General features: G+C 41.0%; 1 gene segment (V, D, J or C); it reads right to left on the reverse strand.

Moving 5' to 3' along the window:
* Positions 1 to 7,692: 7,692 nt before the first annotated feature.
* Positions 7,693 to 8,935, reverse strand: LOC115375393 (T cell receptor alpha variable 9-2-like; the record flags this gene model as incomplete). The annotated part of the segment is given in 3 exon segments: positions 7,693 to 7,836; positions 8,368 to 8,642; positions 8,885 to 8,935. Coding segments are annotated over 3 exon segments (462 nt in total), but the record flags the coding sequence as incomplete, so codon positions are not given.
* Between the last annotated feature and the right edge of the window lie 16,673 nt (positions 8,936 to 25,608).

Consider the following 25,608-nt stretch of genomic DNA (forward strand, 5'->3'; position numbering starts at 1 on the left):
GAAAGACAACAGACTGTTGGAAGTCCATAGTATTTGTCTCCCTCTAGTGTTTATTGCAGAGTATTTGTTTGCCTTTGCATTCTGGATTTCTGCACCAAAGGTTTTTGTATTGAGCTTTGGTGTTTCCTGTCACTGTGGGCCTCACAGCACAGTAGTACAGAGCAGAGTGTGTCACTGCAGTGGAAGGGATCTCCATACTAACACGCTTCTCATGTTTGTCAATGTGAGCTGAGAAACCAGGAACAGCTTCATGGACAGATTCTCCTTCTGTGATGTAGAGCAGGAACTCTGGTCTGGATCTCGGGTATTGACGGTACCACTGGATATTGTTGATGCTCCCATCATATTTGCAGGTGAAGTTGATGTTTCCTCCCTCTACAACATGTTCTTCAGGAGCTTCTGGGTTTATGCTGTTCCCTGAAGCCATGGCTGAAAAATCAATGGGATTCATCTCAGTCACACCAGAGATTTGAAGTCAGGCAAAATGTCTGCTATATACACTGTAAGTTAAATAAGACTTTGATGACAGGTGTATAACTCACCTATAAAGTTTGCTGAAAGCAAACAGACATAAAGCAACATGTCTTTGGTGTGAAAGCCAGAAGGATGGAAGTCATGAGCCTCTCTGCTGCACAGCCCCTCCCCTTGTAATCCAGCAACTTGGAGTTGTAGTTGTAAAATATGTTTGCTCTGTGGGCAGTAATGCTATTGGCTGAGGTAACCCTGAATGGGCGGAGTCAAAAAAAGAGCAGTTTTATGGAAAACAAACCAGTAAAATGACCACCATGGACGATAATGAAGGAATCTAAACATTTTTTGTGATTTTGTTACTTTATCAAAAAAAAGTGAAGTAATCCCATTTTACCTTTTCAAAATCATGTTCATTAGAAAGAATTAAAAAAAAAAAAAATTCTTCATTCCTGTCTCTCTGACTTTTTGCAAATACGTTTTGTGTGTGCCAACAAATCCACCCAAACTCCTGGATTATTTCATTTACATAAAGTAATGTTAGACATAAAGTATTTAATCACCGTTTTCACTGTGAATATGGAAAAGGAATTTGTGAATATAATATTTCATATAATTTATGTTGTGTATTCAAAGATATATATGTATGATAATATTTCTGTATTTCTATAGAACATTTCCATACTAATTTGATATTTCTCTTTTTCCTTTTTGTTCTTCATATTAAATGCTAGACCCAACACTGCTATTTTAACGTGACTGATTATAAAAATTTGTGTCACTTCTGCTGTGAAAATGAACTGTAAGACAACAGACTGTTGGAAGTCCATACTATTTGTCTCCCTCTAGTGTTTATTGCAGAGTATTTGTTTGCCTTTGCATTCTGGATTTCTGCACCAAAGGTTTTTGTATTGAGCTTTGGTGTTTCCTGTCACTGTGGGCTGCACAGCACAGTAGTACAGAGCAGAGTGTGTCACTGCAGCAGAGGAGATCTCCAGATCCATTTGGGTTTGCTCTTTATTCACTTTAAAAGACAGTCCAGATTGTGCTTTTGGTGGCACTAATTGGGCACCTGATCCTGTGTGAGAGAGGAGCAACTGTGGTGGTTTTCCTGGATCTTGACGATACCAGAAGAAGTAATCACTACCACCCGCTTTCTCTGAATATTTGTATGACAGAGTAACGTTGCTGCCTTCCAAACTGAACTCTTCATCCTTGACAGGAGTGAGATCTCCACAATCAGCATCTGCAAAAACAGATTTGACTCCCAGTCATGGATTTAATCAACGAACCAGATTACATTTGACATACTGGGTCAATCAGCTGCAACCAAACCAGACTCATGAAGAATTAGTTTCATCTGACATTCTGTTTGTATTCCTAGTGATTTGAAGTGTGTCTTACCTTCAATAATACACACCAGTAACAGGAAGTAAAATGACAGCATGTTGAATGAAAGAAGAACAAAGTGTAAAATGAAGATCTGCTAGTTCCCTGGTCTTTCTGTAGCTTCCTCTCACTATTCAGCCCCTTGTGTTTCCTGATGGTTCCTCCCCTTCAAATGCCATTGCTGCTGTCATGGGCGTTTTTAAAGTTCTCCACAGGTTTTTGTACAGAGACTGTGTGTTTCCTGTCACTGTGGGCTGCACAGCACAGTAGTACAGAGCAGAGTCTGTCACTTCAGCAGAGGAAATCTCCAGATCCACTCCATTTCTCTTCTGGTTCAGTTGAACAGACAGTCGAGGGATTGGAGGTTTTGCTTCCATTACATCAGGAGTTGTTGTGTCTGTGATCAGGAGAAGGAACTGAGGAGCTGATCCAGGATACTGTCGATACCACTGGAGATTATTAGCTTTAACTGAATAGTTACAGGATAGAGTGACGCTGAGGCCCTGAGATGAATACACTTCAGCTCTGATGGCAGTAATATCATCTGCAAATGTGTCACCTGTTGAAGGAAAAACATACATGGAGAGTTTAGTTTCAAAATCATTCATTGATGACTTGCTGCTGATTTCTTTGTCTTGAGCTTGTACATACAAAAGACACTGAATAGTGAATTCCAGGTTCAAAGAAAAACTGAATCCAGAATATAGTTTTTAATTGACCTTGTTGTGTTCCAGTTTGTCTTGTGAAAACCTTTACGTACCTCCAAGAGCTGACAGGAGTAAAAGTGCAAAGTGTATTGCCATGGTTAGAGAGCAGAATGTGGAATATGTTTCTGTTCAATGAGGTGTGTCTGCTTTTATGAGCTGTGGTTGGTCTGATGTTCACAGCTGGGAATAAAACAGCTCTCTGCCATGCAGCCTCCTCTGCAGTCAGTAGGAGGAGCTACACATCCACTCGTCCTGGACCTGAAGCCGTTTCCATGGTGACAAGATGGGGAAAGATGGAGGTCTGTTTCAGACATTGTCAGTTTCACAACTTTTAAAGACTTTTCTAATGATGTTTTCTTTGATGTTTTACTCTTTTGTTGCAGTCATAAAGTCCTTTCACCTTATCAAAACATTTTGTTTTTTATTCATCTAAAAGTTAAAAGAGCACACCGGTACAGGCAATATTCTGATTTAGTGTTGATTTTCCACATCTGTGAATGTGAACAGGACTTGCGTTTGGAGACGCCCATAAATGTTGAACATAGTGCCAACGTACAAAGAGATGGACATTCCTGTCACTTGTTTCCTTTCATCCACGTGGGGTTGAGCTGAGATCAGCTGGAGTATTTGTAGATTCTTAAAGACGTTTGACTTCTCATCCAAGAGGCTTCTTCAGTTCTAACAGACTGGTGGGGAGTCCCAGGTATTTAACCTGTGTGGGGACGTTGTCCAGGTGGTTGAAACTACTGGAGCGTCAGTGCTCCTTCCTGTTGTGATGACTGGCGTTAGTGTTGGTGGAGTCACCTGACTTCAGGAGAGAAGGACGCTGGTTAGGGTCTTCCAGGAGTGAATGGTGGTCGTTGGGATCACAAGAGGTCAAGGGTGTGTGGTTGAACTTCCATCTGCCAAGAGGTCAAGGGTGTGTGGTTGGACTTCCTGTGAAGGGTGACAGTACAGCGTTGAAGGTTGGAGGCAGATGGTGTCTGAGACCTCCTCCTCTGTTGACAGATGGTTTCTCTATCTTGACAGAGATCACTTCCTTCTCTCCTCTGTCCAAACATCTGTCCTCTCTATCCAAGATGTGGACATTGTGGTCCTTCAAGGAGTTTCCCTTTTCTTTCAGGTGGAGGCAAACTGCCAGTGTTCCATCTCTACAACAAGGTCTAAAGCAACAGGAGCAACTAGCTGATGTTCAGCATTCAGTGTGAGAGTTGTTCTCTTCATGGCAGCAGTTTTTAATGACAGAATGGTCCAACAGGGCAACAACAGAGCAACACCTGCTGGGTCATGTCGCCCTCTAGTGGAGGAGAAGAGTTCAACTCATGTTTTTAGAGGAGAAACATCCTGGTATCTGCTGGGTTTGTGTAGACAAGAGGCTGACTTTGGAGAAATTGTCATTTTCTACAGTTTGTACCACTGACCATGTTTGTGTGATGAGGAATCGTCGATTGAGCAGACACTCCATGTGTACAGAACAACTTGTTGGGTTCATTTGTGGAGCAGCAACGCCTCTGCAAGTCATTTTCTGTGGTGGATTTGATCAGTAAATAAGTAAGATTACCTTTTAAAACTGAGGGTTTCACTCAGACAAGAATCCTGAATGAATGCATTTTGAAATAACTTGATAACACAAGAAAATGTCTTCTAGGGCTCTGTTTTTGCAGTGTAGTGCAGCTTCTGCTGTTGGATGTCAGGTTTTTGTACAGAGACTGTGTGTTTCCTGTCACTGTGGGCCTCACAGCACAGTAGTACAGAGCAGAGTGTGTCACTGCAGCAGAGGAGATCTCCAGATCCACACCACGCTTGTCTTCAGACAGTTTAGTAGAAATCCTTGGGTCTGATTTGAGAATTTCTTCTGACGTTTTAAATCCTGTGATCATCAGGAGGAATTCAGGTGGTTTTCCTGGATGTTGTCGATACCAGAAGAAGTAATCGTCGCCTTGAGCAACTTTGGAGTAGTTGTATGACAGAGTAACTTTGCTGCCTTCTAAACTGAACTCTTCAGTGTTGATTGGAGTGAGATCTTGACAGTGAACATCTGCCAAAATAGATGTGACTCACATTAATGAATTTAATCAATAATCCAGAATACATTTGACACACTAGGTTGAACGACTTCAACACAACCAGACATAAAGTTTTGTTCATGGAATTTTTTTCAACCTACATATACTAGTTTATTTAAAATATGGCTTACCTTCAATGATCCACATGAACAACAGAAAGTAAAATGACAACATGTTGAATGAAAGAAGAACAAAGTGTAAAATGAAGAGCTGCTAGTTCCCTAGTGTTTCTGTAGCTTCCTGTCACTATTCAGCCCCTTGTGTTTCCTGATGGTTCCTCCCCTTCAAATGCCATTGCTGCTGCCATGGGCATTTTTAAACTTCTGCAGAGGTTTTTGTACAGAGACTGTGTGTTTCCTGTCACTGTGGGCTTCACAGCACAGTAGTACAGAGCAGAGTCTGACGGCTGCAGCTTCTGGATCTTCAGAGGAACTGATGTGTCGTTGATTTGAGCATCAAATTTCTCTTTGGGGAACTCTTCAACATTATTTCCTGTTCCAGAAGTGTAGCGTTGCAGCATAAACTTGGGGAAGTCATTCACCTCTTGTTTGTACCAGAACAAATAGGGGTTGCTGTAAGTAGTCTCAAATGTACAATCAAGTGTAATTGTCTCTCCTTCAGTAGCAATAACATCTCCTCCATGCTGGATCACTCTGTCTTCTCCTTTACACTCTGGGGAAGAACAGAGCATGCAGAGCAAGAAATGAATGAATGAGGATCAATAATGAAAGAAGAAGAAATGCTCAGGTTTCAAGTTACCTTTCCAGAGAGTCAGAATCAGGATGTTTGTCAGCCAGTGTTTCATGTCTGCAGTGAGAGGGGAGGAGAGAGAGGAAGAGCATTGATGCTCTGATGGATCTGGGCCTTCACATCATTGGTCCTTCACCTTCATCATTTGTTGAGGAAGTCTTGTTTAAATTGTAATCAGTGGCTGTTGAAAGTGGATGGGTGGATATTTCACCTTGGTTCTTCTCCAGAGAAGTTCATGAGGGCTTTAAACCTCTGACCTTTCAGTTATGGGAGAATCTCTTTCACTGCTACCTCCACCAGATTACTCTGCCATTTTCATTCATTCAGAATATTCATCCCTATAATTATATGTTCACTGACATTACTGTTAACAGTTCACTAAAACTTCATAAACAGGAGACTTTACTGTTTTTTGTTTCCTCATGTTTCACATGGTCTGTCAGATTTGGGGATCTGGCAGTGAGTTCTTGATATGATGATGTCACTCTGAGGACAGATGGACTCACTCATGTTTATTGATTTATTTTTCAACTTTGCCTCTATAATTGCCCCCAAGGGCAAAGATTATTGAAATAGATTGAATTTAAAGATTTGATTTTAGGTGATCCATAAGTTTCATTCAAAGGAGAAACTGTGCTGATGCTGTCAGCAGTCTTTGTAAAATGTAATCTTGAATCAAGGAAACTTCATCAGAAAAAAACAAATTCCACCAAATATTGAAGGTTGTTGAAGATCGCAAGGTTTCGCCTTCCTGATGTTTACATTAACACTTTATTTTGAAAATTCAGTTTTTCCTCTGCCTTTATTTGTTATTAAAGACACGGGAAAAAATTAGACACATCACAAGTATTAAAATGACTGTGAGTTATCCTGGAGATGACATGAGCTCCACCACTAGATCACATCCACAACTGGAGTCTCAATAATCGTGGAGATAAAGGACATCCCTGTCAAGTTAAACATCTAGAAAAATAATGAGAATTAAACACATGTTGAAATTGATTTATATATGTTTTATCACTGAGCACCAAGGTAATTACTACACATCAAAGTGATGCTGTCTTAGGTTGCCAGTGCAACATGTCAGTGTGCTGATGCGATAACGCCACTCGAGGGCGCTGTTGTTCAATAGCAGGAGGAACTGAAGTGTGTAAATACTGTAATGAATTCGTGTTTGGGCCAAGGATGGTTAAAAGGCGACCAAAACCAGGAATCACGTGGGACAAATGTCGGAAACCCCAGAGTAAACACACAGCCACACAGAGTAACAAATAAAATGACAATCTTTATTTAAATTCCGTCATTCATGAACGGGGCACCTGGAGTTAAAGCAAGGCGGGGGAGCTACCACTCTTCAGGGTCACCCAAACTGGCTGCACAATAAAAATGTGCACACCATCAATGAAATACACACCACATCAGAGCACACACTACAAACTTCTGGAGATGCATGAAAACCCGTCACACTACAAACTGCTGGAGATGCATGAAAACCCGTCACACTACAAACTGCTGGAGATGCATGAAAACCCGTCACACTACAAACTGCTGGAGATGCATGAAAACCCGTCACACTACAAACTAGGCAACTGCACTTCTAAATGACGTGAATAAGAGTGCATCCAATTACGGGACCCCGACCCAGAACTAGCTCAACCCCCCCCCAAAACTCCTTTCCAATCCCCACACTAATAAAACACACATACATTACAAATACAAGTTAAAATGAGTAGGCTACTCAGCTTCGTGGCCGACGAGACCCCCCCCCCCCCCGGGGTCTAGGCTTGTGGCACCGTCCAACTCCCCGGGGGACCACGGCTTCGTCAGACGGCGCAACTGGTGACCGGCAGGGTCCGCCAACAGCGGCGTGCTGGAGGCGGCAGCGAAGCTGGAGAGCGAAGGTGGCCGCGCTCCTACAGCCCCAGCCCTAACTAACTACAGGAGGCAGCAGGCCTCCCCTCCTAACGCTGGAACGGTCTAACCCCGCTACCGTATCTGTCTTCGTCGCCGGCCGCCCTAAACAGCTGCGAACGACACCCACCCGCTCCCGGAGTGAACGCAGCCACACCGCACACAACACGCTCCCCAGACACACACACAATGCCCAGCTCTCCGCTTTTCAGTCCCAGAGTCCCACCGGCTGTGCAATCAGCCACAGCTGATGTTCATCAGTTCATTAGGCTCCCCGTCAGCCCAACAGTGGGCAAGTTCAACAGTTCAGCCCACTATTCACATCACAATACTCTGTCAGGACACAACAGGTTTTTGTACAGAGACTGTGTGTTTCCTGTCACTGTGGGCTTCACAGCACAGTAGTACAGAGCAGAGTGTGTCACTGCAGCAGAGGAGATCTCCAGATCCATTTGGGTTTTCTCTTCATTCACTTTAATATAAAGTCCAGAGTTTGGATCAGCTTTTCTTGCTCCTGAACCTGTGCCCAAGTGGAAGAAGAGGAACTCTGGTGGTTTTCCTGGATCTTGACGATACCAGAAGAAGTAATCGCCACCAGTTGCTTTCTCTGAATATTTATATGACAGAGTAACGTTGCTGCCTTCCAAACTGGACTCTTCATTCTTGACAGGAGTGAGATCTCCACAGTGAACATCTGTCAAAAATAGATTTATCATAATGCATAATTTCTTGTGTTCTGGGTTTAATGTTTTTTAATACATTGAGGCAAAATTGTTTATTAATTCATATTTGTTTCAGACAGAATTTACATCATACATGTCTTACCTTCAACAATACACAAGAGCAACAGAAAATAAAATAACATGTTGAATGACAGAAGAACAAAGTGTAAAATGAAGAGCTGCTAGTTCCCTGGTCTTTCTGTAGCTTCCTCTCACTATTCAGCCCCTTGTGTTTCCTGATGGTTCCTCCCCTTCAAATGCCATTGCTGCTGTCATGGGCGTTTTTAAAGTTCTCCAGAGGTTTTTGTACAGAGACTGTGTGTTTCCTGTCACTGTGGGCTTCACAGCACAGTAGTACAGAGCAGAATCTGTCACTTCAGCTGAGGAGATCTCCAGATCCACACGACTCTGCTCTTTGACGTGTTGGATGCTCAGTCCTGGTATGGGATTATTTACGACTCCTGAGTTTTCCAGTATGAGGAACTGGGGAGCTGATCCAGGATACTGGCGGTACCATAACAGACTGTAAACTCGAGAGCTGCTGTATCTGCAGGAGAGCTTCACTTTACTGCCCTCAGCGGCTTGTTCAGCATCCTTCTCTGGTGTGATGGTGTCTCCAACACTTTGACCTGGAATGAAACGTTTGAGGGAATTCAATCATCTTGAATCTAAAAGTCTTTTACGAGTTACATCAACTCATTCTGTATGCCAGCAACTTTGTTTTGAAAATTTGTTTTTGTAAAACTTTGCAATAATGTTAGTTCATAAGATGTTCATGTGGTCTGGTGGAAATCTGGTTTAAAGGTGGTGCAAGATGTTTTCCAACAAGTTAACAAACCAAATATGTGAATGTGGTGGAATATGTTCTTACCCCATAACATGCAGAATGAGATCAGTGACCAGAGAGTCAACATTGCTGACTCAGTGATGTTGAGCAGGAATAATTTTACTGGATGGGACTGACACAAAAGTCTCTTCATCATGTGTTCATGACTGTGCTCCTCCTCTTGACAGGTTTTCCATCACAGTGCATCTGTAGGTTTTTTAGATGAAACCAGTAGGAGGCGCCACAGTCAAAGCAAAATGTGAACTGCAGAATTACCTACTTTGTGCCAGGGCTATAATGAAGATGATGAGAAAATCTGTTGACCAACAAATACTGCAGTAAAGAGGACAGGTAAAACTCTGCTGGTCCACTGTGGCTCCATGGTTGATATGAAGTCTCAGTGAGTTAGAAACTGCTCTCATTGGTCCTTGTCCTACTGAGCATGCTCAGTAAGGACAGAGATCACAGTGAACAGACTGCACTTCTAAATCTCCAAGAGGAAACCTGTTGTGTGATGCTGCCTCTCCCTGGCTCTGCACAATAAACCCTGGCTCATTTCTAACTGTGGCATCAGTAAAGTGATGAATACAGGATATCATTTTGTTTGACATGTGACAAAATTTCAGTTGTGACTTGAAGTTGGTGTAAGGCACCTGGCAAAAAAGAAGGATCAAATGGTGGTCCATAACATGGAGTCAAGTGTTTGATTTATTTTGAGTTTAACAACCAGGAATGGAATTGCAATGATTTCTTTGGCCTAAAATAATAAAATAGGCAACAGCAACAACAAAAAACGTACAAGTATGATAATGTGATGAGTTAAAAAATAAATAAATTGAAATAGAAAAAAAGACCACATTTGTTAAAACTTTTTAAGTGGTTTCTTTGAGTATTGTGTTTTCACTAACATCATTCTGTTAATCACTGATCAAAATTAGAAAGACACATTTAGCCTGAAACACTAAAACTACAATCACAGCCTTTGTTTACTGTTGTTTGTTTTTTGTCAATAAATTTTCACCACACAGCTCACACAATAAAATGATGGAGCAGATGATCATCATGAAGTCAGTATGCTCCAGTATGAATGATGAACAGGAAGGATTGACAGAAATGTTGATTCCATCATCTGTTCTGATGTGTGACTTCCCAGAGGAAAATTTTACTGCTCAAAGCTTGCTTTTCTACAGCTCCGGAGACAAAACTGAGATTCTTATTTCAGCCTCATTTTGGTTTCATTTTAGATTCTATTTTGTCTTATATGTTTCTCCTAAAATTCACTAGGAGAAATAGGTGAGACAGGACAGTGAGCAACAGGAGTCATATTTGAGACTTAAAGGAGACACCTTGCTAAACTCAATTTAGTTTCATTTTAGGCTCTATTTTTGTCTTATATGTTTCTCCTAAAATTCACTAGGAGAAATAGGTGAGACAGGACAGTGAGCAACAGGAGTCATATTTGAGACTTAAAGGAGACACCTTGCTAAACTCGATTTAGTTTCATTTTAGACTCTATTTTTGTCTTATATGTTTCTCCTAAAATTCACTAGGAGAAATAGGTGAGACAGGACAGTGAGCAACAGGAGTCATATTTGAGACTTAAGGGTGACAGGCAACACTAAAGCTAGTAGGCAATACTGAGCAATACAAAAGCTAGTATGGAGATTTTATAATACATACATACATACATACATACATAGTATGTATGATCACACACACAGTAATAACCAAAAACGAAAAAACAAAAAACAAGGACACTTTTACAAATGCTGAAACAAATTATTGTTGTTTATTGTTGTTGGGCTTTTTTTCTGAATGCTTGGGCACTATATTAAAGGCTGCTTTCACAAGACTTTACACAATAACCACAAAAGCTCACAAAACCAGCAGAACATTCTACATCTCTTGCAAAAGTCAACAATTCTTGCAAAACTTTTAACTTTTAAGCCCAACGTTTCGACCATGAAGTTTTCCTAAAAATGCTTTTTAAACACTCCTAAAACAATAAAATCACAGAAGAAAAAAACATCTATACTAGAAAAAGTCTTTAAAATGCCCTCATGCGGCATTTGTTTATCAAGGCTTTTTTGAGTTTGGTTTTCTCCACTGCTGTCCATCCATCGAGCGCACCACAGCGCATGATGTAAGCTGCACGAATAAAAGAAAGCACAAATTAGATATGAATTCCCCTTACATACAGTGTCAATGTCTAGTCTTTGCACTTAGCTTGTTTTAATGTTTTATCCTGGTGCTGGACTTCAGCAACTGGTGTTGAATTTGAGCAACTGCAACTAACCCAATTTCTCCAAGAATAGGTAGAGCGAACTGATCACAGTACATGACGCACACATGGAGAGATCAATTTGAAATCAATTATAGATCAATTAATCAAGCACATCCCTAATTGTAATAGCAGTTAAGATAATTTGGTCAACAGGGCTGCTTGGTCACAATTTTCTCTCTTACACTAACACACACACGTACACGCACACGCACACACACACACACACACACACACACACACGCACACGCACACGCACACGCACAGAGATGATAATTATTGTTACTTCTCTTGACCTAAATTTGTTACCAATATCTATAAATCAACATTTGTGGCTGGAGCTGCACAATATGAAATAAGAGACTAGGCACTGTGTAAGATTTTGGTTATCATATTAACCAAAAATAAAAAATAAAAGTGAATTAATTGGAAAAACGAAATAAAATAAACAAAACACACATAAAATAAAAATGCTGTGCAGTAAAAGAACAATGTTTCTGTTACCATCTTCATTATCTTTAGGTGAGCCAGGGTCTGGTTCATAAAACTTTATCTTCTTGGGGGGGTAGCGCAGTCTTTTGGGCATCTCTTTTTAAAATTCTCCTGCTGGGCATTCCATTCTGTGAAATATGTAAAAGCACAACACATTTTATTTGTATTTTTAAGTGGTTCTTAGGTAATTTCATAGAAAGACAAACAGTAGGGTATGGAACAAAGAGGGGAGAACACATTATCACATTACACATTATATGAGTGTGCAGCAAATTTCATCATATAACATATATACATTATTTGAAAATAACCCTAATACCTAACTTGTAACTATCTACTGCCACATTGCTCCCATTCTCCTCTATCCAAACCCTATTCTTAACCCTGCAATTACACTCGCTTTTGCACACCATCGGAAAAGCTCCGGTTCTCTGCTTTCAGAAACCGTCTGATTTTTTTCGATCGCACCATTGGTTCATGAGTTACGGTATGAGAAGCTCATATTACAAACATGTGACACACCGGGGACTCTTCTGTGATTGGACGGTCGAAGTGTCAGTAGTCCTACAGAGTTACCGTAATGGCACTGTACATAGGCGCAAAGCGCCGTTTCTCCGATTCCCGACGTTTTTTAAAGTTTCTGTATATCATAAACGGTCTAGGGGATTTCGATATGTAAAGTAGGCATACCGAATCCTGTCGGCGCCGACATAATTGGTTTAAGAGACGTCTTTGCTGTCTTCCCCGGGCTTCATGAACCTGCGGTCCATCCTGTGGGTTGCAGTGCGTCACTGAAGGCTAACGAGACTCACTTCCGACGGCACACGGAGCGCCTGATTGTAAACAACCAAGTCCCGCCCTTGTCCTACTTCTGATTGGCTAGTAGGCCTAGTTAGAGTGGTTGAGAACGAACTTCTATTGGATCCAGAGAAATGTCAGATAGATAAATCTGGGCGAACCCAAATTTGTTCCCCCCGCAGTCACGCCGGTACACCGGAGCTCCGACATAGCGCCGGAATGCTCTCACCCCTGCGGGTCCCTCCCCTCAGTCACAGACGGGGCAGCCAGTGTTTAGTAACAGTTAACAGCAACACTCACTTGTAATCAGTCCATGCTGTGAAAAACACAGATTTTAGCTGCAATCGATGCGCAACTGTCATTTTATAACTAAGAGAACATTTTTTTCTGTCCCCGGGAGGACGACATGCCTTTTGGTTAGTCTGTAGCCCTGATGATTGTTTGATGATGATTAATTTCAGTTGATGATGACGGTGCAAATAAAGAAATTAACGTCAAGCAACTCACGAAAATTAAGGTGATCCTCCCATAATTTGGCCTTGCTGCAGTAGCTAGCATTAACATTGATGAAGTTTGTAGCCAAGAGTGGGCGCGGCCTAGGTTAGCTAACGTTAGCATCTGCCGCATACGCAGACCGGATTTTTCAAAAAGTAACAGAACCAACATAAATACCGACTTTTTAAATGATACACTATCGACTCAAATTGCAAACAAACAAGCATAACAAAGATTTTGCTTACCTTCTTTTTCGAGGACCTACAGCAACCTTTTCTTCCATTTCTCCTTGCTGCCTTCACGGACGCGGTTCCAAAGCGAGCAACAACCGTCAACCCACCTGACACATTAACCAATCCACAGCGCAGCGTGTGATGGATGGCGGTGTTGTCCAATGAGATTTTCTAACGCTGCTGTTGTGCCCACATCATCCAGCGGGTTCACAATTCAGATCTTTGTGCGCAAATTTAAGCTGCTTCCGTATTGGGTACGCGAATAAAGCTATTTAACCTAAAATTTCTTTGACCAAAGATGAATTAATTCACTTTTTGTGATAGTAGCGTAGAGTACTGATGCTGCATTCGGTTGTACTGGGAAATGGGAAAAATTCTTCTACTAAGAGGTCTTTGTGTAACAGGGTCAATCGTGCAGCAGAAATATGTATATGTATAAAATATTATGTACAGTAGTTATTGTTATTATTGTTATAATTACACAAAATCTGTGTACTGTTTTTTTACATTTATTTTATTTTTATTCATTTAGTACCTGACAGGTTGGGCCTCCGAGTCAGTTCATAGGGACCGGAACATAAATTTGTGTCTGTACCCCCAACGTTCTTATATTGTGTGGCACCGCCCCTATATATTGTGTTTTTCGCGCCCTTACCGCCCCTTTTGTTATTGATCTCCATGGGAGAGGTAAGCGGTCTTGTAGCTAGGAAGTTTATGCGAGTTAGCATCATTGATTGTTTTGTGTTTATATGTTTAATAGCTAGCTGTGAGGTGCTTGCTATGTGTTTTAACATATTTATTAATCATTTAATTTTTAGGGGCGCAGTGTTTTGGGGGAGCTGACTGGAGGGAAATATTTTTTATATGCCTTTTGTCAGGTACGATATGTTCCATCTTTAATTTTGTGTCATTTTGCCTTGCCCTTTTGTTATTGATCTCCATGGGAGAGGGGCGCAGTGTTTTGGGGGAGCTGACTGGAGGGAAATATTTTTTATATGCCTTTTGTCAGGTGTGAAATAAACGGAGACTGCCTCCAAAGGTGTAATCGTCTCAGACCCTTCCTACAACGCAGAGTCGCATCCAACCGGTTACATTTGAATCACTGAAAATATGTTATCTAAATACCCCAATAATAAAAATTTTATTGAAATAAAAATATTAACAGCTAACAAATGATGTTAAAGGTGTTATTTAAGTAACTTCTTTTCAGTGCTTTTTACAATTGGGTTCATCAAAATGTTTTATTCACTAATCACATTATCAAATGTGTTATCAGGTACTGACATTTCTATATCTATCTATCTATCTATCTATCTATCTATCTATCTATCTATCTATCTACTTTCCAATTTTAAAGTGTGAAAACCAGCAATTATCATAAATATTACACCTGTGATCTGTGATTTATTATGATTATAATGATGCTTCATCGGAATCTTAATCAACTTTTTAATGGGGAAAACTTTGATTTGATGTTCTTTCAGGAGAAAACTTTATATCATATAATGTGTACCAGAATATGCAAAGTGTAGTAAAATCAACTGGATTCGAATAGCTATGTAAATGAAATTTAACTTTTTTAATGTGCCTTTTCTGTCATCCCTAGTTTCACTGTCCCAGCAGCTCCAGCTCCAACACCAGTCAAGCTGTATGAGTTTGGTGTTATAGTGGGGGCAAGTCTTAATTACACAACCTTATTTTAGTTTGATGTGTTCTGATGCTGTAGTATTTTTCAAGATCACAGGGGCATTAGATTAAACACACATACAGATGGGAAACAAATTAAAGGAAAAACAACATTAAGTGTCTTAGCAAGGTTTTGGGCACCACAAACCACGAGAACTGTTTAAGTGTGCTTTTTGAGTTTTTGAACAGGATGGATGAACACCATTCTCACAAAAGATCTGTACATGGAGAGGGATATTATAGTGGGGCAGCAGTGCATTAACACTCATTACAAAGACAAATGCACATTTGAGAGTTCAGTGGTGCGAAAACCATCGGCACTGGTCTACAGATATGTTGAAAGAAGTGATGTGGTCAGAGGAGTCATCCCTCTCCATATTCTCCACAAGTGGGCGAGGTCATGTGTAGCATGTACCAAGATAACGGTACAGGTCTGAATGCTGCACCCCTAAAGTGAGGGGGTCTGCTGGCTCTGCTATGCTGTGGTGGGCATTTTATCGACATGGATTTGCTCCCCTTGTCCCTTATAGCGTTTTTTCCACTATAGTACCGTGCCGCGCCGCACCGTGCCGTGAAATTCACGGTTCCGCATTCATTCCCACTCCAGCAGCCCGCTTGGTTCTGGGAACCAACCGTGAAAGATTTCAGCCCGGTTTGACATCTGGTGCTGGCCAATTAGAACGGGGCCGCGGAGGCGGGCCTAAATATGATCTCCTTCGTGATTGGTCCGTTAGAATGTCAGTTAACCAGGCTGCTACAGACTGACAAGTGACAAGCGTCAACCATTAAACCTTCAGCCAGTAGGCTATTATTTACAAACATTAGTTTCTGGAGACATTATGGAAGAAATTGATTTGCTTGCTGAGTTTTTTTGTTGGGTTTTTCTGTTGTGTAGCCTAGTTTACATTTTTCTTACAAATGGAAATGGAAATGTGACCACTAAGCACAGATGCAAAAGTGGAGAAAATCTGAGAATTATTATAGAACTTGTTGAGATCTCTTTTGAAACTTAAAAGGAGTCTAATTTGAGCATTTGTCCATCTTTTTGCTCTGGAGAAAAAAATGAGAAGCAGGAGAAATAAGCTATAGTCTCACTTGGGTTTCACACAGATCTCATAGTTGTCTAGGAGAAATAAATGAAACATTTCTGAGAGCTCCTTTCTGATTTTCTTTTCCTCTGGGCACTCATGAAGAATTAGTTTCATCTGACATTTTTTGTATACCATTTTGAAGTTTACCATTGATTTGAAGTGTGTCTTACCTTTAATAATACACACCAGTAACAGAAAGTAAAATGATAACATGTTGAATGAAAGAAGAACAAAGTGTAAAATGAAGAGCTGCTAGTTCCCTGGTGTTTCTGTAGCTTCCTGTCACTATTCAGCCCCTTGTGTTTCCTGATGGTTCCTCCCCTTCAAATGCCATTGCTGCTGTCATGGGCGTTTTTAAACTTCTCCAGAGGTTTTTGTACAGAGACTGTGTGTTTCCTGTCACTGTGGGCTGCACAGCACAGTAGTACAGAGCAGAGTCTGTCACTGCAGCAGAGGAGATCTCCAGATCCACACCACGCTTGTCTTCAGACAGTTTAGTAGAAATCCTTGGGTCTGATTTGAGAGACTCTGCTGACTTTTGATGTCCCATGATCCTCAGGAGGAATTCTGGTGGTTTTCCTGGATATTGTCGATACCAGAAGAAATAATCACTGGCAGTAGCTTCTTTGTGGTATTTGTATGACAGAGTAACTTTGCTGCCTTCCAAACTGAACTCTTCATTCTCGACTGGAGTGAGTTCCTCACAGCTGACACCTAAAGGAAGAGATAACTGTGTTACTTGATGCTGTAAAGGATTTCATCACTGACTGAATGGAGTTCAAAATGTTCCTGTGTCATGTACCTGTTAGTATGGTCAGAAACAAATGAGTCAGTACACAAATGTGCAGTGACTCCATCTTGAAGAGAGAAATCTGTGATTTGAGTGAGGAAATGGGTTCCTCTTCTTCTTCAGCATTTCTCTTCTTCACTGACAGTTTGGCTCCTCCTTCAGTCTGTCCCTCCCATCATCTCAACAGCACGTCATGTTTCCCTGCTTTGGTTTTGCCTCTTACAACAATAAATCAATAAATCAATCATTAGCCTGTGAGTAGGGTCCAATTTATTGATCCTTTATTGGTTTTCCAGAAGAACAAAGTGTAAAATGAAGAGCTGCTAGTTCCCTGGTCTTTCTGTAGCTTCCTCTCACTATTCAGCCCCTTGTGTTTCCTGATGGTTCCTCCCCTTCAAATGCCATTGCTGCTGTCATGGGCGTTTTTAAACTTCTCCAGAGGTTTTTGTACAGAGACTGTGTGTTTCCTGTCACTGTGGGCCTCACAGCACAGTAGTACAGAGCAGAGTCTGACAGCTGCAGCTTCTGGATCCTCAGAGGAACTGATGTGTCGTTGATTTGAGCATCAAATTTCTCTTTGGGGAACTCTTCGGCATTATATTCTGTTCCAAAGGTGTCACGCTGCGGCATAAACGTGGGGGAAATCATTCACCTCTTGTTTGTACCAGAACAAATAGGCTCTTTTGTTGTCGCTGGTCTGAAATGTACAAGCAAGTGTAAGTGTCTCTCCTTCAGTAGCAATAACATCTCCTCCATGCTGGATCACTCTGTCTTCTCCTTTACACTCTGGGGAAGAACAGAGCATGCAGAGCAAGAAATGAATGAATGAGGATGAATAATGAAAGAAGAAGAAATGCTCAGGTTTCAACTTACCTTTCCAGAGAGTCAGAATCAGGATGTTTGTCAGCCAGTGTTTCATGTCTGCAGTGAGAGGGGAGGAGAGAGAGGAAGAGCATTGAAGCTCTGATGGATCTGGGCCTTCACGTCATTGGTCCTTCACCTTCATCATTTGTTGATGAAGTCTTGTTTAAATTGTAATCAGTGGCTGTTGAAAGTGGATGGGTGGATATTTCACCTTGGTTCTTCTCCAGAGAAGTTCATGAGGGCTTTAAACCTCTGACCTTTCAGTTATGGGAGAATCTCTTTCACTGCTACCTCCACCAGATTACTCTGCCATTTTCATTCAGTCAGAATATTCATCCCTATAATTATATGTTCACTGACATTACTGTTAATATTTCACTGAAACTTCATAAACAGGAGACTTTACTGTTTTTTGTTTCCTCATGTTTCACATGGTCTGTCAGATTTGGGGATCTGACAGTGAGTTCTTGATATGATGATGTCACTCTGAGGACAGATGGACTCACTCATGTTTATTTATTTATTTATTTATTTATTTTTTTGAACTTTGCCTCTTTAATTGCCCGCAAGGGCAAAGATTATTGAAATAGATTGGACTGAATCATTTGAATTGAAGTGATCCATAAGTTTCATTGAAAGGAGAAGCTGTGCTGATGAGGGAAAACATCGTCAGCGGGCTCTGTAAAATCTAATCTTGAGTAAAGGAAACTTTATCAGACAAAAATGTATTCCATCAAATACTGAAGGTAGCGTAAGAGCTCAAGGTTTCGCCCACCTGATGTTTACATTAACACTTTATTTTGAAAATTCAGTTTTTCCTCTGCCTTTATTTGTTATTAAAGACACAGGAAAAATGAGACACATCACAAGCATTGAAATGACTGTGAGTTATCCTGGAGATGACATGAGCTCCACCACGAGATCACATCCACAACTGTAGTCTCAATAATCGTGGAGATAAAGGACATCCCTGTCAAGTGCCTCCATCTAGAAAAATAATGAGAATTAAACACATGTTTGAACTGAATTATATATATTTTATCACTGAGCACCAAGGTAATTACTACACATCAGAGTGATGCTGGTTTAGTTTGGCAGTGTGCTGATGTGATAACGCCACTTGGTGGCGCTGTTGTTCAATAGCAGGAGGAACTGAAGTGTGTAAATACTCTGTGAGGACACGTCAGGTTTTTGTACAGAGACTGTGTGTTTCCTGTCACTGTGGGCCTCACAGCACAGTAGTACAGAGCAGAGTCTGTCACTGCAGCAGAGGAGATCTCCAGATCCACACCACGCTTGTCTTCAGTCAGTTTAGTAGAAAACCCTGAGTCTGATTTGAGAGACTCTGCTTCTTTTTTAATGTTTAAGCCTGTGATCATCAGGAGGTATTCTGGTGGTTTTCCTGGATATTGACGATACCAGTAGAATTCATCTCCAGCACTGATAGTTTTATTGTATTTGTACGACAGAGTAACTTTGCTGCCTTCTAAACTGAACTCTTCATTCTTGACTGGAGTGAGATCTTCACAGCTGACACCTGAAGGAAGAGATAACTGTTACTTCTTGGTTCTTGACATTTTCAGCAGTAAAATAACGTCAGTGGAATGTGAATGTTTTTCTTTAAATGTTGTTTGACATACCTGACAGTATGGTCAGAAACAAAGGTGAAAACACACTGAAGCTCAGAGCCACCATCTTAAAAACCAAGTCTTTCATGTTTTAAACACCACTATGGAAATTCCCTTTTCTTCTTTTCTACTTTGTTTGTTCAGTCTGTCCTTCCCCTCGTACTGATGAAGCTCTTTAACCACTTGTTCACTCTGAGCAACTTGTTTCATGTGATGCTCTGTTCTAACCATTTGTAGGCGGGGCCAGAGGCTCCAGCTTTGGATATATTGTGTTTTGCAGTTTTCAACAGTGAAATCATGAATTTTTCAAGATCTTCCTTTTTGTAATTGACATGGTGTTGATGAATTGACATCACTAGGTTATTGGGCATAATAGTTGACAACAGAAAGAACAAAAATTTGTAACAGAATCTGAATATCGACCACAAAAATTAATACAACTTTTCTCCAGAAATATTTTGATACATATTCTGATGCATTAAAAAAAAAAAAAAAAAAAAAATTATAGATCACTGAATGTTTTGAATGACTTTGTGTAATATTCTTGATGCATTTCCATTGGGCAGTTGTAACTACTCATGACAACAAATATTGGTACATTGGTACTTTTTCTTCAGGACCTACAAGGGTTGAGCCTGATACTCGGCTGAAACGAGTATCCACTACGGATAAAGCACCTTTGACGAGTACGAGTATTATACGAGTAATCTGAGTCAATATTCGTGCTCGTGATGAATGAAACTGCTGACTGTGTTCACGTTGTGTGATGGGCCAGTCACACACAGCGCCCAACCCCTACACACACACACACACACACACACAGTGACCACCTCTCTGTCACCCTCTCAGGTGTGACAGCTCACGTCGCGTCTCTCTTCAGCAGCTTCAGGTTTTTTCCAGCTCGCTCTTCTCTCGGTCTGTAGTCACTGATAGTCAGTAAAGTTTCTGCTAAACTTGCTTGGTAACAGACGCACTGCTATGGAGCAGAGTTAGGTTAGGAAATAATACACTCGATATCTCACACCGACCCCATCTCCAGTTTCAGTAGTACGAGCGCCTTTGAACGTGAGTTTTCCCGTGAAAAGGCACTGACCCACGTCCATTACTGAGCTGCCAAAACCCTGAAGAACAACCCGCCTCAACAGAGCTTCAGAGTTAAGGTTGTTCCACACCGGTATACGGGGCAAAATAGTGGAACGAAAGTGGGAAACAACTCATTGGCGACAATTTCGCCTTTAACTATTCACACCAGTCAGCGATGTGAATGTGCGTATTGCGAAATATGAATCCCACAGCGAGCAGGAGAGCGTTCTGACAGGAATAAAACATGAATCAACTTCGTCCTCCGATCAGGACCTTGTCATTATTGAACTGTTTACCCGTCCAAAGAGGAGATTTTGGGTACATCCGTTTTTACAGAGCAGGGATAGAGAAGAATCCCACCTGCTGATACAGGAATTAAAATTGTATCATGACCATTTCCGAACTTATTTTGGGATGTCTGAGGGAAAATCCGAGACTCTCCTGGGTTTGCTGGCACCACATCCAGAGAGACAGAGAACCAACTATCAGGATCCCACTGACCCAGAGCAGAGCCTGGCTGTCTGTGTGAGGCAGGCTGTCAGAATATTTTAGTGGGCAGCTCCTGAGGAGAAACGCTGCCTCTCCTGCAGGCACTGACCTCATGTTGTTGTTGTGAATGGAGGCTGCTGATTGGCTGCTGCAGTTTGTTCGCCTAGAAAAATCAAGCTTGTTGCGAAAAATAAATCTCTCGCATTTCGACTTTTCGTATTTCTCATTCTATGTGCAAGTATTGATGTTATGAGTTTGAAAAAATACAAAATATTTGCACGAAAATAACGCCGTTGGTGTGTAAGGACCTTTAGTGTGAAACCATGTGGCAGAACCCGACGCCCGGCACTGGGATTCAGGACCTGTCAGACTTGATCCAGCCTTATGGAGTCACCCCTTCCCCTCCAGTCTTTACGTGTTGCAACAATTTAAGGCCCTGGTCCTGTTACTAAAGCTACGTCTGACAGCGCTTCTTCATTATGGGGTTTGCAGGAGGATGGGGCCTGTTGTTACGGGCCCCCGCCCCCCCGCATTCCCCATGCTATTGCAAGGGTCCGGTAACTGTTAATTATTTAGGGTTTTTTGATTCAAAGTACGGAGGAGTTGCCTCCTCCTAACACACACACACAAACACACTGTTACACTCATACACACACTCTCAAACTCACTCACCCACACACACATATACATGCAAAGACTCCGTGTTACAACCCTAAGGATGGGAATTGTCTAGGGAATTAAGGGAAGCAACAAAAGTGGTTGTACAGGCATATACAGCCGTTTATTTGTAGTAACTCAGGGCAAATAAAAAGGCACAAGAGGGAAATACAGGGCAATGGATACACACAAAAGACACAACACTAGCCTGCTCTATAACAAAAGAAATACTAACCTACCTGGTCCGCCATTCAGCTTTTCTTGAAAACAGCTGAAGACATAAACAAAAAGAGTCTACCTGGGCTACCCTAAACTTACCTGCTTAAAACACATTTACATATAGGCCACCACTCAAAACCTGAACGCAACAGAAAAATAAAGGATCGGTGGCTAAGAAAACAAAACTGATGCCAAAATAATTTCCAACAACTAACAAAACAAAGGCTGCTTTTCCATCAGGTGGTGGTACCTGGTAGCAGGTCCCATTTTAGGACCCACTCAGCCGGGGGTCCAAGCGAGCTGAGTCGAGCTGAAAATGTGATGTAAACGCCGTGCAGGCCACTGATTGGACAGGGAGTGACGACACATGAGGGCGACTCCTGCACGAAAACCAAACCCAACATTTAAAAAACAAAACAAACAAACAAACAAACAAAAAAAACGGCAGCAGCGACCGTGCGCATTGATCATCACTGAAGTTAGGAAAGTCGGAAAATGGCAAGCAAACCGGTACCGGTGAAGAGGTGGAGACTTTTCTGAGCTCGGTGGCCCAAAGAATCCAGAGGGAGCTGGACGGTGCGCCGCCTTGCTGTGACGACTCCACCCACGGCGAGGTGGGACTCAACTGTAATGGAAAACCACCCAAACCATGTTGAGGCGAGAAGAGTCGAGTTGAGTAGAGTCGAGCTGAGTAGGTACTAGTGGAAAAGAGCCAAAAATGGCTTCTGGGCAGAAAAGACAAAATGCCTCCCTGATAGAAACAACTCAAAATGGTTCGGGGGTTAGGGTTAGGGGTTAGGGCTGAATGCGACTCGCGTCGTGTTTCTCACTGCCGACACACCGCTCAGGATTTTTTTTTTTTTTTTTTTTTACCATCTACTCGCTCTTACCAGCTGGTTTTTGATATAAAGTCAGTTGGAAAAAACTTTGCTCATACTGGACACAGTGCAGAGTCACAGTCTTCATGGCAGCAGTTTTTAATGACAGAATGGTCCAACAGGGCAACAGCAGAGCAACGCCTGCTGGGTCATGTCGCCCTCTAGTGGAGGAGGAAAGTGGGAAACAGGATGTGGGAAACAGGCTTCCAGCAGCTTGTCAGGTTTTGTGTTTCCTGTCACTGTGGGCCTCACAGCACAGTAGTACAGAGCAGAGTGTGTCACTGCAGCAGAGGAGATCTCCAGATCCACACCACGCTTGTCTTCAGACAGTTTAGTAGAAATCCTTGGGTCTGATTTGAGAATCACTGCTGACTTTTCAATTCCTGTGATCATCAGGAAGAATTCTGGTGGTTTTCCAGGATGTTGACGATACCATAAGATGAAATCATAAGATGCTGCAGTTTTGGAGTAGTTGTATGACAGAGTAACTTTGCTGCCTTCTAAACTGAACTCTTCAGTCTTGATTGCAGTGAGAGCTTGACAGTGAACATCTGCCAACATAGATGTCACATATATTAATGGATAATTGAACAATTCTGATTACATTTGACACAACTGGTTTAATAATGTTAACACAGACTGTACTGTTTATTCTATCATATTTTTTCATTTAGAAATTTCTTAATGAATGAAATTATTTGAAACACGTCTTACCTTCAACAATACACAAGAGCAACAGAACGTTTATTGACAACATGTTGAATGAATGAAGAGCTGCTAGTTCCCTGGTCTTTCTGTAGCTTCCTGTCACTATTCAGCCCCTTGTGTTTCCTGATGGTTCCTCCCCTTCAAATGCCAATTGCTGCTGTCATGGGCGTTTTTAAAGTTCTCCAGAGGTTTTTGTACAGAGACTGTGTGTTTCCTGTCACTGTGGGCCTCACAGCACAGTAGTACAGAGCAGAGTCTGACGGCTGCAGCTTCTGGATCTTCAGAGGAACTGATGTGTTGTTGATTTGAGCATCAAATTTCTCTTTCGGGAACTCTGCAGCATAATCTCTTGATCCAAAGGTGTTGCACCACAGCATAAACTTGGGGAAATCATTCACTTCTTGTTTGTACCAGAACAAATAGGCGTTTTTGTTGTCGCTGGTGGTTTCAAATGTACAAGCAAGTGTAATTGTCTCTCCTTCAGTAGCAATAACATCTCCTCCATGCTGGATCACTCTGTCTTCTCCTTTACACTCTGGGGAAGAACAGAGCATGCAGAGCAAGAAATGAATGAATGAGGATGAATAATGACAGAAGAAGAAATGCTCAGGTGTCAAGTTACCTTTCCAGAGAGTCAGAATCAGGATGTTTGTCAGCCAGTGTTTCATGTCTGCAGTGAGAGGGGAGGAGAGAGAGGAAGAGCATTGATGCTCTGATGGATCTGGGCCTTCACATCATTGGTCCTTCACCTTCATCATTTGTTGAGGAACTCTTGTTTAAATTGTAATCAGTGGCTGTTGAAAGTGGATGGGTGGATATTTCACCTTGGTTCTTCTCCAGAGACGTTCATGAGGGCTTTAAACCTCTGACCTTTCAGTTATGGGAGAATCTCTTTCACTGCTACCTCCACCAGATTACTCTGCCATTTTCATTCATTCAGAATATTCATTCCTATAATTATATGTTCACTAACATTACTGTTAACAGTTCACTAAATTTTCATAAACAATGACACTTTACTAATTTTTGTTTCCTCATGTTTCACATGGTCTGTCAGATTTGGAGAACTGGCAGTGGGTTCTTGATATGATGATGTCACTCTGAGGACAGATGGACTCACTCATGTTTATTTTTTTTTATTTTTTTTTTTTTTCAATATTATGTTTATTGGCTTTTGTTCATTTTATATAGACAAAACAAACATTAACAAAGAAACATCCCATAACCCCACAATAACACAACAGTCTCGGTTAGAAAGAAAAAAATAAATAAATAAATAAATAATAAATAAATAATACGTAAATAAAAAGTACATAGAAATTATGTAAATGGTAAAAAGTAAATAAATAAATAATATAAAGCCTAATTAGGAGTCCAAACACATTATAAAAAACAAAATCAAAATAAAAAAAAAAAAAAAAAAAAAATCACATACACATGTATATACACATATACACATACACATACTCACATACCCATGTATATATATATATATATATACACATACATACATAAACAATAATCACAGTAATAAAAATAATCATATATAAATATACAGTTAAGTCAGCATCCTATTCTTTTCCTTTATGTCTACAACCATAGTACTCTAGCCGTGGCATTATACAAGTTTATTGAGAGGTTACTGGTGGCACTAATCCCTGTCCATCCACTGACTTCTTTGTAGTTGGGTCATTTACGAAATTTAAGAAAGGTGTCCATATTTCAAAAAATTCCTCAATTTTACCTTTTACTATGTAGGTCAGTTTTTCTAGTGCAAGGTTGCAAGACATTTCTTTGATCCATTGACAAGAATCTGGTTTCTGAACATCCTTCCATTTCAAAGCAATTACACGTTTTGCTTGTAGTAAACAAAAATTTATAAGTTTGCGTTTCCTTGTATTGGCTGGAAATTCTTTAGGGTAGATATGCAGTAAGCATAGTTTGGCATCAACAGGAATAACATACCCCACCAATTTAGAGATCATCTCAAGCACTTCTTTCCAGAATATTTGAAGTTTTTCACATTGCCACATACAGTGTAATAAGGTGCCAATTTCTTTGTTGCATTTCACACAATTATCAGGGATATTAGGATTAAAATGATTAAGTTTAACAGGTGAAATATACGTCCTAAGCAGCCATTTATATTGTAACAATTTGCATCTAGTATTTATAGTTTGGGTTTGGGCCAAAAAACAAGTATTCTCCCATTCCTCTACAGAGATGTCTGATTGGAGGTCATTTTTCCAAGCAGACAGACATGAAAGAGAATTTTCTTTAGATCCTGCTAATAAAATATTATAAAACATTGACAGCTGACCTCTGCCATGCAAGTGGTTTACTGTAATTTTTTCAATGGTAGACAATGGAGGTTCCA

Source organism: Myripristis murdjan, chromosome 17, assembly GCF_902150065.1.
Source record: "Myripristis murdjan chromosome 17, fMyrMur1.1, whole genome shotgun sequence".
In the NCBI taxonomy this organism is placed as follows: Eukaryota; Metazoa; Chordata; class Actinopteri; order Holocentriformes; family Holocentridae; genus Myripristis; species Myripristis murdjan.